The sequence below is a fragment of the Alosa alosa genome, chromosome 2, assembly GCF_017589495.1.
Source record: "Alosa alosa isolate M-15738 ecotype Scorff River chromosome 2, AALO_Geno_1.1, whole genome shotgun sequence".
Lineage (NCBI taxonomy): Eukaryota > Metazoa > Chordata > Actinopteri > Clupeiformes > Clupeidae > Alosa > Alosa alosa.
In genome coordinates, this window is record NC_063190.1 from 17376067 (window position 1) to 17392486 (window position 16420).

At 44.0% G+C, this 16420-nt stretch overlaps 1 protein-coding gene across 3 annotated transcripts in view; it reads left to right on the plus strand.

Moving 5' to 3' along the window:
• jade2 (jade family PHD finger 2) overlaps positions 1–16420 on the plus strand; it is a 79349-nt gene that overhangs the window by 3909 nt on the left and 59020 nt on the right. For all 3 annotated transcript variants that reach the window (XM_048227583.1, XM_048227592.1, XM_048227602.1), the window contains exons 2-3: positions 7708–7774; positions 9304–9389. In XM_048227583.1, the coding sequence (XP_048083540.1) occupies positions 7708–7774; positions 9304–9389 (153 nt within the window). The remainder of the gene's footprint in view (positions 1–7707; positions 7775–9303; positions 9390–16420) is intronic.

The following is a 16420-nucleotide window of genomic DNA, read 5'->3' on the forward strand; positions in this document are numbered from 1 at the left end:
TGAATTCAGGCATGGGCTGGGTTGTTTTAGAATTGAAAATGGGCAGTATGGCTACAGGCCTATATGACATCTTGATAACTTCAGCCACAGACCTTTTCTTTGCTTTAAGCCCTGCGTTGTATTTGCTGGAGTGAAACGCATTCATGATTATGATAAACTGACTGAATATTGAGCCTATTCATTGACACATCTGGTGACCTTATGTTGAGGGGTTGAGTGTTTGTATCATCATCAGTAGTGATTAAAGTAGTAGTAGTAGTATGTTTAGTTGTCATTAGGGTACCTGCTCTTCCGATATCTATTTATATTTCATTGACCTTCTGTTGAGACATGATGCCCTCTGATCTGTGACTTGAGTTTAAAAACCTCCCTAAAAGAAACGAAGGCACACAGCTTTGGATGAGTCTGTGGTAGATGAATCGGTGTGGTGTCTGGTGCTGGCCAAGCAGTGGGCACTCTGCTCTCTCCCACATTCATCACAGAGGCCAATGAACTTCAGAGGGGAGCGCATGTGTATTAATCTCCACCTTGCCTCCCCTCCCAGCTCTCTCTCTCTCTCTCTCTCTCTCTCTCTCCCTCTCCTTCTCTCACTCCTGCCTCCCCCCCTTTTTGGCAGTCGGTCAAAACGGCTCAGTCTTGCAGGGGAAAGCTGGCAACCATTTGGCAGACCTGATGGCTCGTTATGGCAGCCTGAGGATTAGGGGGGAAAATATAATTTGCAGATTGTTCACCAGTTCATTTGTCCATTTCAGAAGCCCAAAAGCTAGATATGTAGTAAATTGTGTGACTTCCATAAACTGTAGATTTTTTTTAGCAGTTGGTGCTAACTGGTGCTAAATTATTAGTTATTCGTTTGCCTGCCTGGTCCCCCTGTAGCTGCTCTTGAGTGGTGAGGTCATCTGTGTGGAGGTGGTGCTTGTGCATACTGTTGCCACGGCAATGCAGCTCCCTCACCTGCAAGTGCTGTGTCATCATTCACTGTGTTGTGAGCTCTAAAGAGATGCAGGGCACTCTTTGCGGAGGTGGGTAGCTGTGTGTGTTTGGGGCGGGGGGGGGGGGGGGGCGGGGGGGAAAGCAAGAAATGGCTTATAATGCCAGCTCACAGTATTTGCTTTCTGGTAGAGCAAAGCTTGGCAAGGCTCATTGATTCTGACTTGCAGTTAGCCTTCAATGAAGTTTGGAATGATTATAGTGTTACATATTATCCTTTTGTGATTCACATTCACATTTTGCAATATTTAATTTTAAAGATTACTACTAAGATTTTAATATATGTATATGTATATTAGTATAGCAATTGATGGTTATTGGGTTACTACTATGTGTGTAGCCCAGCCAGCTGTCCGCAGCCTGTCCCTGCGCTGCCCTTGCCCTTGCCCTTTTCTGTAGTAGATGTTCAAGAGAGCCATGATCTACCCCCTCCTGGGAGATGCGATTTGAAAATGTGTTAAAAACGGATGTGTCTCACCCTCTGTGACATACTCTGTGACAAGCACACAGACAGACACACATCACACATGCGCGCACACACACACACACACACACACACACACACACACACACACACACACACACACAGACCTTGTTCTGCATCTCTCTCTACCCTCCCTGTGCTCCTGTTTTTCCCTTGCTTCCTCACTCACATCCTAAAATAGCAGGCTCTGTGTTCCTGTGGACCAGAGGGAAAGGCTCAACGCCTCTCCCACAGGTTCTGCAGTGATGCTGCTTGTGTGTGTGTGTGTGTGTGTGTGTATGTGTGTGTGTATACTCCAGGTAGTGGAAGTTTATACCATACACAAGGCTAAAACAGGCAGAAACTAGGCTATTTCATGTCTACTTCTCGACTCTGTCCCAGTGTAACCTGAGCTGAGATGTAGCAGTGGCAGTGTTTGCTTACAACCTGCCTGATGCCTGATGCCTTTAAGTCCTGGTCTTAGCCTAGTTAAGCCTGTTCCTGGCATTGCCAGTCGTTTGATGGTACCCTTTATAAGGGAAAATAAAGCTTTATAAGGGAAACTGAGCCGGGCACAAACAGGCTGTTTCATTAGCAGGACAGGCTAGCATGGGGAATAAATGAATGTTTTTGCCCCAGAGCAGCCCCATTTCCTTATCCTAATACCACTGGTTGACATTTAAGGGGAGGTGTGTGTTGCAGATGAGAAAAGTGTGAAATCTTGAGTGTGAAAGTCCTATTGCCGTGATGTTGCTTGCCACTCTTATACAGTTGTATGGTTTAAAAATCTTTCGTCAAAGTTTTTCTGTGAGAATTTAGAGCTATTTGTCGTCATCCTGCCGCAGAGACGACTGCACTCTCCGTAGTCTGCAGGCTCCCCTTTCTTTTCTTTGGCATAGTGGTATTCGAAATGGACAAAACCCTCAATTATGTTTCAGGCAATTGAATCAGCGCGTTTAAGCAACTGGCATGGCTGTCTTGAACTCCCTCTGATATCAATCATTCTTGACTGTTCTTATCATGTAAAACAGCCCCTTAACTCATTGATCGGCAGTCCAGGAAATCTCTGCTTGACGTGTAATTTGTGGTCCTCTGGAGAGATTTGCAGAGTTTGCACACAGCCTGTGTCGTGCTTAAGTCCCAGTGTTAGCCCAGGTAAGCCTGCCCCTGTCTGAACCTGTTTGTTGAGAAAAAGGCAAGGTTTGAGAATCCTCCTTATACAGAATGAAAAAAAATACATATTTTATTTCTTTTAAAGGTACACTATGCAGATTTAGGTATTTTTGGCGACTGTAGAGCTCCCTCTAGAGTTGCAATGTATATGTTACTCTGCTATTGTAAATAGCAAACTTCAAATCTCCAAAGAGCTGTATTTACTGACAAGGTAATGTTTCATGATTCTCGCGAGATTTGGCCGGCCGCCGCTCTTGGAAATTGCATGGTTGGGTTTCTCGGTAGGGACTCGCTACGTCTATGCTGTATAGCTATGGTAGGTTCGCCTATTACAAGTTCGTTTATCATCAAATTTGCTTCGTAAAGGTGAAAATCTTGCATAGTGTCCCTTTTAAATTGGTTTTATTTGGGCTTCTCTGTGACGCCAGTCCTCTAGTGATTGTGCTGATGATGAGGAGAGCTTGAGAGTCCTGATCCACTAGCACTACACTACATTTTGTTGTCGCATTCCACGTCAAACGACTTTAACGCACCCGCAAAGCATTCCGGGAAGGCAGCGCTGCATTTGAAGGGCCGATGCCCATCTTTATGCAAATGAATCCATTGAACGCCACGCAACTATCCAATGAAAGCACGAGGTTGTAGGTCCTTTGTTCTACCACAACGGTGCCTGTGAAACTTTGGTTCCGCTTACAAGACATATTAATGTTTTAATGATCTCTTCCATGAGGCAGCAGTGGCCTGCTTCAGACACACCACATGAAGGCCACATGAGATTTGGTATCAGATGCCCGTTGCACAAAAGTAGGATCAAGTCATCCAGGATAAGTGACTGAGCTGAGCTCAATGAATCCAAAACAAGAGCATCCAGGCTTAATTGGTTGCACAAAGACCAAGCCAGGATGAGCAGACACGGATTCATCAAGCCAGGAGAAAACGATCCTGGATAAGTGCGCACTCATGGCTCCCTCAAATAGACCCCGCCACCGGTCACAGATTCACTGATCACCATGGCAAGTAGAGCGGCTTCATGGCTTCTTCTACGGTGTAAAGTAGGTAGCCATAGCCTTTTTACAACAGCAACAGTTCTCTTTAGGAGAATATTGCAACTAGTGTCGTGACTACCACGCGCGAGTATAAATGGTTACGGCGCTTCCGTGACGTCACATTGTCGCACAATGGCGAGTATGTAAAAGACTTAATTAAAAAGAATTAAAAAGAAAGGCAACACCGTTTTTTTACGTGGCCCTATTATTCCATCATTTTATATATAGCTTTATAGTCTATGGGAAACTGTAAATGATCTAATGATTGCAACATCATCTAAAAATCATCATTTATCCAAAATCATTGAAATTAATGATCACAAACGTTTAAATAAAGACAGTGGGTCTAGTTATATGTGATAACAATGTGTAGTGGGCAGTGGGTTTCCGTTTGTGTTGACTGCTGACTGAGATAAGGGATGAGATTAAATAGATCCTGGAACTTAGCCTGGTCTGGAGCAGTCTAGCTCCACAGAATAAATCTCCATGGTAACTTATACCATAACATATCCTACTGCCCCCTGTCCCGCTTTTGTGTAACTGGATCACAGATAAATTGAGCCAGGATGACCAAGATATCCCGGCTTAATCCCTTATCCTAGTTTTGTGCAACGGGCCCCAGGTTCTTGTGATCTGAACCATTGGATTGTATGTAGAGAGTTGTGAAAAGTATGATGGTGGCCATAGCTGTGTGGTCTTGTCTGCTACTGTAGTGGCAGGAAGAAAGGCTGCTCAGCCTGTCCTCAAATAAACTCTTGAAATGTTTTTCTCAGAATGTGCAGAAAGCTCTGCCTCAGAACAGTCGGTTTCCGCTTTGCGGTTTGTTTATCATTGAGGCTGAGAATAGTGCTTACTCTGTAAGTAAATTAATTAAACTGAACATTGAACAAGTCTGGACAATTAAAATTCTGCAGTAAAGAGATAATTGCTCTATTTGAAGTTTGAGAAAACAGCAATAGAAGTTAAATAATGCAGTGAATCCCCTGACCCTTTCACACCTGTCTCAGCAGGCAAGCAGTCTGCAAACCGTGAAGTTGTGGTCAGTAAGACTATTGCATAAGTAGTGCACTGCACTAGCGCAATGTAGGAGATTTCAGCTCTAACTGGTGGCACTTAAACGGGATTGGGTGACATACAGCTCAACAAGTGATTTAGGAATGATGACGAGGGATTATAACACAGCATCACACAAAATGAATGCCTGCTCACACACAGATCATGATGTAACCAGACTCTGCAACGGTTTTCTTTCTTTCTCTCTCTCTTCTCTCCCTCTCTCTTTCTCTCTCTCGCTCTCTCTCTCTCTCTCAGTGTCTGAGTTGTGCCAAGTTTTCCATGGGAAAGTTGATAATGGACTAAATGGGGAGCCAGATGCCAGGCGTGCTGCTGGCAGCCCTGTGTCTTTTAAGAGCAGAGAAGGTTACAGAGCAATTAACATGCACACAGTCTAATACACCTGCTCTGTCAAGACTGGCAGTGGAGTGTGCTCTAGGGTCCTGGGCTGGCTGTCCGCTAAAGTGTAATTCACCGATTGGGTTAAGTGCAGAGACCAAATTTCCCTCACGGGATCAAAAAAGTATATATACTATACTATACTATACTATACTAAACCCTCTTCACTTCGCAGTCCAGGGTTCCCACAGGGTCATGGAATTTCTGGAATATCATGGAATTTTGGAATGTCTATTCCAGACATGGAAAGTCAGGAAATTCTATCATTTTTTTAAGGCAAAGTCATGGAATTACAGGGAATTTTGTTGTAGCAGTTTAAAATGTACTTGCCAAAATACATTAATACAACAAATATTTCCACGCAGAATTAGTATCTGGTTATTAGCTTTACTGCTTGCTTGAGTAGCCCATATATTCATCTCCTGCTCTCAAAAAGAAAAAGATTCTTGAAAGCCACACGGCTACTCTGAAATCATTGGTCGGTACGTTGTACCATTCATTATATAGTAAGTCATGGAAATTCAGTTTTTTTTGTCAGGAAAAGTCATGGAATTTTACATTTGACTTAGTGGGAACCCTGGCAGTCACACAAAACCTTTCTGGTTGTTCTGAGAGTTTGGTTCAGTGGTTGATCGACTGTGAGTTGATCCACTGTGAGATCAGCTGTGCGAATTGTGATAAGGTGATTTTTCTTCTCCTTTTCTTTCAACATTATCAGATCTGTCACTTCACATGGGCTGCCTGCCAGCCTGACCTTTGACATTTGTTGGACTGGTCCTACATTTTTTTTTCTGTGACCGTCACACTCACAGTGTAGCACACTGTCAGGCTGCTACAGACCAGAGCCTTCATTGGAAGTAGGATGGACTACCCAGAAGGCCCGGGCACCCACGTTCTGCTCCATAGAGCTGTGTTTTGGCTGGCCTTGAGGGCAGAGGTGCTGCCAGTCTGGTCTGCCAAGGTTGCCATTCACAAAGAGGCAAGTGTAGGGGTATTAGACAGGAGCAGTTTTAGGATGTAGGTAACTTAATCCACTTCTGCCTGTGTGGAAAAGTCAGTGAATCTAGTCACTAATGAGGAAAGGGCGCATGTTGAGTTCCTCTCTCTTTTTTTCCCACACTGCCTGGCACTGTGGGCACTTAATTTGTTTGAAAATGCATCACTAATACTAAAAGGGCTTCCTATGGGAACAGTTCATCCATTTCCGCAAAAACCTGCCTCCTGGAAAAAAAGGGTTTGGACTCCCACCCTCCCCATCTCCCAAATTTTAAGATGAAACTGGATCCTGGGTACCCCCCCGCCCACCCCCCTTCCCCTCTCATTTTTAGAAGTGAGACTTGCATTCTTTTTACATCTGGTATTCCTCTTTGGCACCTAATGTGGACTGCTCCACTCTGCTGCTGTAGAAACGTCTCAATCTCACCATTTTTTTTATTAGTTTTTAAAAAAAAAACTTTCATTGCTGTGATGGCTGAGAGACAGACAGACAAAGACAGAGACACAGGGAGTGAACAGCTCAACCACTGTCTCTCAGATGGCCTGCATGAATGGGGCTCCTGCGGTCAAAGTGATGAAGTTAAAAAAAAAAAAATGGCAATGCTTTGTCTTGTGACATACATATCAGCGGTAATAAGACCTGTGGATCTTATAGCATTTCGGTGCTGGCCTCCCAGTGTCCACCCAGTGGAGCAGCGCAAGCAGTGCAATAGTGCATGTGAGCTGCTGATCGGTTGATAGATGGAGAGATTGAGAGAGAAAGAGAGGACGCGCTTCCCTGTAGGCAGCACTTGAGGCAGGGGCAGATGGAGGAAGCAGGTAATGCACAGAGCGAGCCGTTTACAGTGAATCATTTGGAGGGCCAGGAGTTGAACGGCCGTGTTTGTAAGTCTAAATGTCACTTGTAAAGTTCAGGGCGGGCTCTGAGTGCAGCAGGAAGAGCCCAATATAAGAGGGAAAAGCCCCGCTTTATAGTCACATAAATCTGCGCACAGGCGGCAAGGGCCATAACCCATTTTTTTCCTCTAGTGTTTTTCTTTCCTGGCTCAATGCGGTCTCGGTGGATGAGGAGTCAGACATGTACATCCACCGAGCAGAACGGAGCCAATCTAAGCCAGGGCCTCATAAAAATCCCTTTTCCTCCAACTCGTTATCTTATTTTTTTCTTTCTTCTCTTTCTTCGTCTGTTACTCGTCTGTTCTGTATCTCTCCATTTCTCCCCCGTTTCGCCGTTGGTCATCCTTGGTCACTCTTGTCATCCCTTGTCAAAAACTCTGGCCTAAAACTCCTGCCCCCTATTCCACCTCTTTCTCTCTCTTTTTTCCATCCTTTCTTCCTCTCCGCTGTTCTGCCCTCATTGGTCTTCCTTGGTCACCCTCCATTGCTTTTCCCTCGTCACTGACTGTGGCCTAGTTTAACCCAAACTGTCATTGTGGCTTTGGAGCACCGATGAGTGTGTGTGTGTGTGTGTGTGTGTGTGTGTGTGTGTGTTTGTGAAATATATTGCCTCCGTGGAAATACTAAAATGCCTTTCAGATTATTTTCTTTTCTTCTTTTGATGTGTGTGTTTTTGTTTTGTTTTTATAGATGGAGAGTGTGGGGAAGAAGAGGAGAAAGTATTCCACTAGCAGCAATGACTCGGACACCACTGACAGTAAGTGCCTTGGTGTGACTGGCTGAAGATGATGGTTCCTTTATTGCCTTGTTGGTGTATGGTGGAGGGATTGCCACCATTGGATGCTAATTAGCTCTGTGTGAGTCAAGACGGTCTGTATTGTAGTACTGGATGGATTTAATACAGCAGGCAGTAAGCTCAGCTCAGCAGCGCCTCATGGCCAAGCGCTAAATAAACAGCCGGGGTAAACAAGCCTCGCTGGGTGGAGAGTGCGCTCAAGATGCTCTTTTCATCTTGTTCTCCATCTCTCTCTCTCTCTCTCTCTATCTTTCACTTTCTTTTACCCTCTCTTTTCCTCTGTCTTTCTCATTTTCCCCCTTTCACTCTACATCTCTCTGTCTCTCTCTCTCTCTCTGTCACTCTTCCTTCTTGCGTCTTGTTTTCTGTGCTCATCCCATGTCTTTGAAGTGGCCTGGGCGCGGATCAAACACGGAGACGTGGAGCAGATGTGTAGGGCTTCTTGGCTGCTTGTTAGTAAATCACTGTTCATGACCTCCCTGTGTGAATATGATTCAAGAGTCCCAATAACCGCGGCTATAGATGTTCTCTCTGCTGGTGTTTCACTTTGGGATGGACAGTAAGGCTTTTAGCTCATGCTCTACCAGAGCATGAGCTAAAACGAGTGATTGTGGCTCAGACACAGTAGCCTAGCTAATCAAAAGACACTAGCATCAGTTTGTTTGGCCGTATAGAACCACATATTGTATGTTCATGACCACACATTAAATATCTAAATCTAGATGCAGAGTTATTTTGCTTGCAGTGTTTGAATCCTGGCGCTCCTTTTTTTTGTGTAATTGACTGTGTCTTTCAGAAGTGTACTTACCAAATAACCTGTGATGTGTAATAAGCAACAGATTTTGCAACAGGCAATACAGTAATGGAAACTTCTCCATGTTGCACTGTGACCGTATTTGCCCGGTAGGACTGATCTAATGAAAACATGAATAATAAATGATGAAATCCAAATAACTGATACCTGTACGTATTGACATGTGCACATTATATTGTCTTTATATTGACTTGCCATTTGTCCTTCAGTTTAGATACTTCCTAAAGCAGGTCTATATTTCTAATTTGCACGTTTTGTAACATCAGACCTGCAGATGTTGGAAGTAAACAGTGTGGGATGTTATAGGGATGAAATAATGTTGTACCTAAACCAAAAATATGGGTCTTTCATAAAACGTTAACAAATATCAGAATCTAGAGAATGACGCACACCCAAGCAATCAGGCAGATGTACTCAATGAGTGCTTGCCAATCAACGCAAATGTAGGCCAACGCAATGTTGATGCCAAGGGAGCCAGTCTGCCATTTTTATGTAAATGAAAGCATGTTCGAGAGTCAGAGACACATCATCTTACCAGATAAAAGCCTACATTAGGGTCAAGTTGAGATACAGTAAGGCTAATTGCTTGCATAATCCATGGTCATTAGAAAACTGACAACTTGAATCTGTTTTTTTTTTTTCTCTGTGTAATATGTGGTCTTTGTTTCCTGAAAAGGTCATGTTACTTCCTGGTCAAAGTCTTCGAAGACGACTGGTACCAACAGCACATGGGTTCGTCAAGAGCACAAGAAGCCCTCAGAGGTTAGTGTGTAATCATTTATGCATTTGACCTCAATGTGAAGTATCTAATTACACAAAGATGAGCCAGCCAACTTTGATTGGTAAAAATGGTTATCCTCTTAGCCAACCCTGAGAAATATAAATTCATCTGTTTAAAAAGTTATATTACGGAGTTCCATTTGTTCCATTTATTTGCTACATGACTTCTACACCGCTATTTAGCTGGTGGCAATCAGAAATAAGTGCTATGTTTGCAGTTATGGTTATTTCATGATTTGGCATTGGAATTAATCAGTTTTATGACTTTGGTAGTGTTTCTCCACTGAAAAAGAAAATCTCAAGAGTTACTGTAGCATACCATTTTACAAGGACTGAGTTCATTTGGGTTGGGTGGACTGTAACCATGTGATTTTTTTACCAAATATTCCATGCTTGGATGAGAAGACAGTCTCAGTGAACATTTAAGAGGTGTTCAGATGATCAAGCCACAGCTGCAGTTCATTAGTGGCTGGGACTGTTGGCAGCCACAAAATTCATTCAATGTTCCCCACCAGTGGTTAAAATGGGTTAATTGAGATATTTGTGTTGGATGAATGACATTGTGTGAGGGCAAATCAAACTCTCACCTGCGCATTTGTGTGGCTGACTGCATGCCTTTGTGACTAATATGGGCAATTTTACTCCTCCTGGTAATCGATGAATGTATCTGCTGAAACTGCTAATTTTCTTCAAAAGTAGTATTTTCATGCATTGTAAGATACATATTAATGTATTTCATCTCCGTGTTGAAGGTTATGAATAAAAAAATACCACTTATACGTTGCATGCCCTTACAGTCTACAGTCAGAACCCTGCAAGCCAAAAACATGCCCATAATGTGGATTTCCACACTATACTTAGGGCTGTTGTCATGAATGAGAGCTGCTGTGTCAGGACAGAAAGGAAGGAAGGAAGTGTCTTGCATGCACGCAGGTGTGAAATTAACGCAGAGCAGCCGGCCTGCACCTCTCTTGCCAGCCTTGTGCAGAGGGGAAGCAGACGCCATGAGAGAGAGGCACTGATGCTCATTAACGCCGGCAGTAACAGCTGTGCAGAGCCATGGCAACCAGATGCAAACAGCTGTAGGAATGTTCTGAGTCCCAGGTGCCCGTGTTGCTTGCTGCCAGGACCTTGTGTGTGATTGGATGGGGGGAGCAGTAGCATAGTGCCCCAATTCAAAAAAAGAAAGAAAGAAAATCCAGATAAATAAATGTAGAAAAATGCCTGCCAAAAAATCAGAATGAGAATGTTCCAGTGTTCAGATGTGTAATATCTTGGTGGTGGTGCTGACGTTTCTTAGAATGGAGGTGAAGGACAAAAACAAGACTTCAGTACTTGGCTTAAAGCAGTATTTCTCAAACTTTTTCAGACCAAGGACCACTTAACCAATAATAATAAAAAAAATCACGGACCACCTACAGTAGCTTAAAAAACAAAACAAACAAAAAAAAACAGTAGAACTACTTCAACAGTATATTATACAATAGGCCTACTCACTGAACCACCTGGCTTATTGTCTTTGCACCTTGCTTATTGTGTCAGAGAATTCATATGATTTAAACAGGCATAGCTTACATAGGCAGTGTTGCAAAACTGTTTGGATTTACATACAAGTTGGTTCAATCTCATCTCATCTATAATATATTTTACCATGTCTGCTCGCGGACCACTTGGGATAGCTTGCGGACCACCAGTGGTCCCCGGACCACACTTTGAGAAACAATTTATTGAATTTTCAATTTATTGTGCTTATAGATCGCAAAAACATTACATATGTATCATGGCGCTTTACAGAGTGTAGACAATCAGAGAGAAAAAAGAAAAGAAAGGAAGAAAAGAAAAGAAGGCCCATGGGTAACAGAGAGGCCCATGGGTAACAGAGAGGCCCATGGGTAACAGAGAGGCCCATGGGTAACAGAGAGGCCCATGGCTAACAGAGAGGCCCATGGGTAACAGGGGCGAGGAAAAACTCCCTGGAATTGGAGATACATATAGGAAGAAACCTCGAGCAGATCCACGACTCAAGGGCCTGACCCATTTGCCTAGGGTCAAATACAGGACAGTAAGGACTGTATACATGACAAATGCATGTGGTAGTCAGGTGAAGAGAATAGGACATGGTGTTTAAAGCCACCTGAGGTGAAAGTTACAAGAGGTGGGATGATTACATATCCGGTATGATAATGCATTAATCCTAATTTAGTGACAAAGTTCAAATAGTCCAGCATTGGAATTGTCAAGGGGAAAAGGAGTTGTCAAGGGGCATGTGGTAGGTCGGCAGTATGGGCCAGGAATTCGGGCAGAGTTGTCATAGGTAGGTGATGGGAAACACTGGCTTAAAGTGACACTGCACCAGAGAAAAACAGCACAGTGGAACAGTGGAATTATTTTGACAATTTATGCATCCGCACCCAGTTCTCCACTAGGGATAGTTCAAATAAATCATGAGCATCTCCTCTTCGTTAATCTTTCTTGCATACTGAAAGGTACGGGTCATTGCACCTGGGTGGAGCAACTCTGGATGGATAGTAAAGAAAGAAAGAAAGAAAACCGATAGAAAGAGGCCGTGAGACACACTGTCCTGGAATATTAAGTTTCACTTTTTTTTCCCCTTTTTTTTTTTTTAATTCAAAACTTCAAAGCCCTCCACCAGCTTTGACCCAAGCCCTGGTATCTTCAGGAATAAATGCACACTGTTTGTGCTATTATCTCCTCCAAGCACTAGCCCTGCATGCGTAATTGATGTGAGCGAGCCTCTGCTAACTATGCCTCTCCCAGACAAATGCAAATTATGCTCCCTGAGCCAATTCTGTATCGCTGTTGCTCAGGGTTCCCAAGGACATTTTGAAGGATTAAGGCGAGCAGAGACACTTTGCTGAAGGAAGACTGTTTATGTGGGAATGTTGATAGTGCCTGGGTTTTTTTTTTTTTTTAACAGATTGCTGCCAAATTTATTCAGCTCTCCTTTATAAGCATCCATAGAGATGTGTGATGTTTTGGAATCATACATTTTTTTACATATTTTCAATGTACTAAAGATGAGACCAAACAATTATATTAATTTTGTTTCGTCCATTACATTATTTTAGTTAGAGGGGATGCATCCCCTCTATTGAAATCCGGAGACTTCTTCTTATTATTTTTCTTTTTACCTTTTTGTGCACGCTATTCAGCCCAAACCGCTGAACGTACAAATTTAGGTCAAACACCGTTCCGTAGATCTTCCAAGGCTTTACCGTCCTATCCGTTTTTCATTTTTGAAAAGTTTATACTTTTTGAGATATTTGTAATTAAAAGTGTATTTTTCCCCTATAGACTTGAATGGGGGCTGTGATGTCATAATAGAGCCAGCTGCGCTCGTTAAGTAGTTCTCAGAGCAGTTCCCAGGCTAATCAGAACACTGGCACAGGTGTCACCTGTGAGAAATCCAACTGTCTCAGGTTCTAAGCATACAATCTAGCTCTACCTGAACTACACATCCTGTTAAAGTGTTTCCTGTGTGTCAAAATAAGTCCCAGCCATATCTCATGCGTTCAGCATTATATCTCCAGAACGGCTTGACGTACATGCTTCAAATTTGGTGCGAGTGTTTTTATGGACTTCACTTTATGGTGAAGTGAGTTGATGTTGGAGGTTGAAGGTCAAATGTCAAGGTCAAAAACACCTTGAATGTGATATCTCAAGAATGCCATGTCACACAAGATTCAAATTTGGTTACTCCAAAAGCACCTTTGCAGGTATCACAATTACCCTACCAACCAGCTAGCAGCAAGCTCAACAGCCCCACCAACACCCTAACCAGCAGATTGCATCCCCTCGTGTAATTCCACGGAATTGCATTTCTACAGTAGTTCATATTTATATTTTGTGCGTAAGGCTTCTGGGAGCAGAGTCCTACAGTTTATCTCTCAATGAATCTATTCTCAAAAAACTAAGTTCTTTAAAATACTTTTTGCGTTGCCTTCCTCATTTTGAGTTTGCCTAGTTTCCTACTTCAATCTACTCTGCTTTGGTGACTGCATCTAACTGTTGGCGTACGATTGCAACACCCGCATAAATTAGGATGTTTCATTTGAATTACAGATGAGGGCAACTACACCTTTTAAGGTTTGTCATAACATGACCTGAAATGGGGCCATAAATGAACCAAAAACCAATCTGCTTTAAGGTACACTTAGTAGGAGGGTAATTTTCTTTTCTCTTTTCTTGATCATGAAAAAAAAAATGTGATTATGAAAAATGTAATAAACATGAAACCTGATGTAGTTTCTCACTTTTCGAGGCTTAGGTAAATCCATTTATTATGACTTGAGGCCCCATTTAATGTGACATGTTTAAAGAGCCCTGTCGTGCATACAATTAATGGATTAGTTTGTGCTTGCATGATTCCATGATAATTGAACTTTAATTGACACTTACTTGAAAAAAAAAAAAGATCTGACACTGAAGTGCTTTGTGAATCATTCTAAGTGCTCAGATCTTCAGCTGTGTTTAGAGTCATGACACGAATAAGGTCCAGTGTGTGTAGGTGACTGTATGAACAGTGAGAGACTTGTGCATCAAGGGGGGAAAATGCCGCGCTTCCACTCGTAATGCCCCTCACACACACACACACACACAGACACACGCGTGCACACATAGACAGTCACACTCATTTCATGTGTGATCAAATGCAAATTCTCTCTCCTCCCGCTCGGACTCGGGGCCCGGCCGTGATCGTCACGCCTCTTCTCCATGGCCTGCGATTTGGCCTGTGTGAGCGCAGGTGCTGTGCCTGTTCCTCCTTGATAAGGTCATCCATGTCCAGTGTTAGCAGGCGGAGCTGTGTCTTCAGAGGGAGAGCGGGTAAATCCGTTGAGCAGCGCTGAGCGTAGGCAAGCTACGCCGCTTAAGGTACCGGCTGGGGGCCGTGGCCTAAGCTGTTCCTGGGGAGGAAACATACGGTCAAAACGCGTCCTGTTGACTCTGGGCCACTGAATATCTTCTACACACATGCTGTAACGGTGTACCTGAATTAGCTTGAGGGGACGCGGTATTGTTTAGGAGATTCTGTGAAAGCTGTACAGTGTCGTAACCTCACCAGATGCGTTCTTTGGCTGACTTTTTCTTCTCATCTTTTGTCCTTGGCTCTTTGGGAGCTGATGTGTCATGACTGGTCAGGTTGGATGCTTTTTTTGTTGTTGTTGGTCGCCAGTTCAGTTCCAGTTCAGCAGGAGAGCTGACCGAGTGCAGGCAGGACAGAGTACCCAGTGTGGCTGTGGTCAGGAGGAGCAGACGCACTAAAGCGGTGCAGGGTTTCAGCCGTGTTGAACTTGGCTGTAGCAGGACCACAGAGGGGAGAGCTTTGCTGAGGCAGGCCTGTCCATCAGCAGCTAACCTGAGGTGGCATCGCCTGGCGTTTGGCGTACGCCGTACAGGTTTGAACTCGGTAGAGTTCTGTGCCCCCCAACCCCCCCACACCAATCCCGATCAAGCCTGCTGACACATTTCCCAGTGTCTCCGCCTCTGCGTTCTGTCACGCGGTAAAGCAGTGGAAATGGCGAGGGACATGCAGCGTTCCTCAAAAAGATCCACCAGGCCTTCCTTCTGTACCCCATCATTACGGAGAAGCGCACACTAAAATTAACCTCCCTGCTACACGCTGACATCAGTCGTGACGCTCGTCGGAGAAAAGACGAAGACCTCTTGCACTCTCTAGTTTGCAGAAAAGGTCTTAAATCAACGCGACAGACTTTTAAAATGCTCGGGTGGACTCTGTGCCCTGTTTGTAATTTGAAATGAGAAATGTCTGTGCTTTAACAGCTCTGGCATTGGTGCATAGATGCATTACAAATGAACCTCCTTGTTCCCAGATTTGTAGAGACTCTTGGTGTCCCTGAGCCAGTATATACCATATAAAACACATTTCACACTGGCTAGTTATATAACTTTTCCTCCAGGCCTCACTAATCCATTGTGGCAATGAAGATGACATATCGCGGTTGAATGGGGATTGCGGGAGAGTTCAGATGACTGCGTGACTCAAACCACTTCTTGACTCGTTAGACGCTGTTTACGCAGTTATGCAGTTTAGCTCCGCTGCTGCTAACGCTAACCTTCCCCCATTCATCGCAGCACTTCATTTCCTTACAGAACACACACACACGGAGAGCCTGCCAACGGCAAGGATCCTCCCGGGGTTGTTGTGTAAATATCAGAACTAAAAGCACTGCCAAGCACAATGAGATCCTTTATATAGTCCCTGTGTGGGAACCCCCCCATAGCCCCCTTCTTGTTGCTACATGAGGTCATTGTCATGCCCTCACATTGCTGTTGCTCTTTGCATGGCTTCAGCAAACTGGTGCCCACGGTTTGTCTGCCTTGTCTGTGTACCAGAGTGATTCTCTCTCTCTCTCTCTCTCCGCCACTGCCGCTGAGAACAGTCTGTCCTTCTGTATCGTTACGACACACACATAACCGCTAAGGCGTCACTTGTCCTCACTTGTGCAGGCAGTGAAACTGTTTGATATCACTGCGTGAGAGCGAGAGTATGAGTGAGTGAGTAAAACAGAGGGAGAGAGAGAGAGAGAGAGAGAGAGAAAGGGAGCAAAACGGACACTAAAACCAGAGACCTTGTAATTCTGTTTCGCCAGCATTAATTAGCTGTGGCGGGGTTGTATAAACAGGGAGCAGTAAAAGTGAATCACTGACACTGAGCTCTCCCGCTTGTCCTAGAGCTCTGTTGGGCGGGGAGGAGAGAAGAGGTACTGGATAAGAGGTTCTTCTTGGCCCAGCATCCTTGTATCACACATCCATGCTACATTGATTGTTTATTTGTATTGGCAGCTGTTTTTCCATCCAGTGCTTGTTCCACTGACTTCTACTTGCGTGGTGTTCTTTTGCTCAACTGCTTAGCAGTGCTGGATGTGTCTGTCTGAATTGATTTAGATGTCTTTGGAGGATGACCGCAACATTTTCCAAGATTCTAGTCCAGCGTGCCATCACCTCATCTTATACTCTTCTTGACTTGCTTT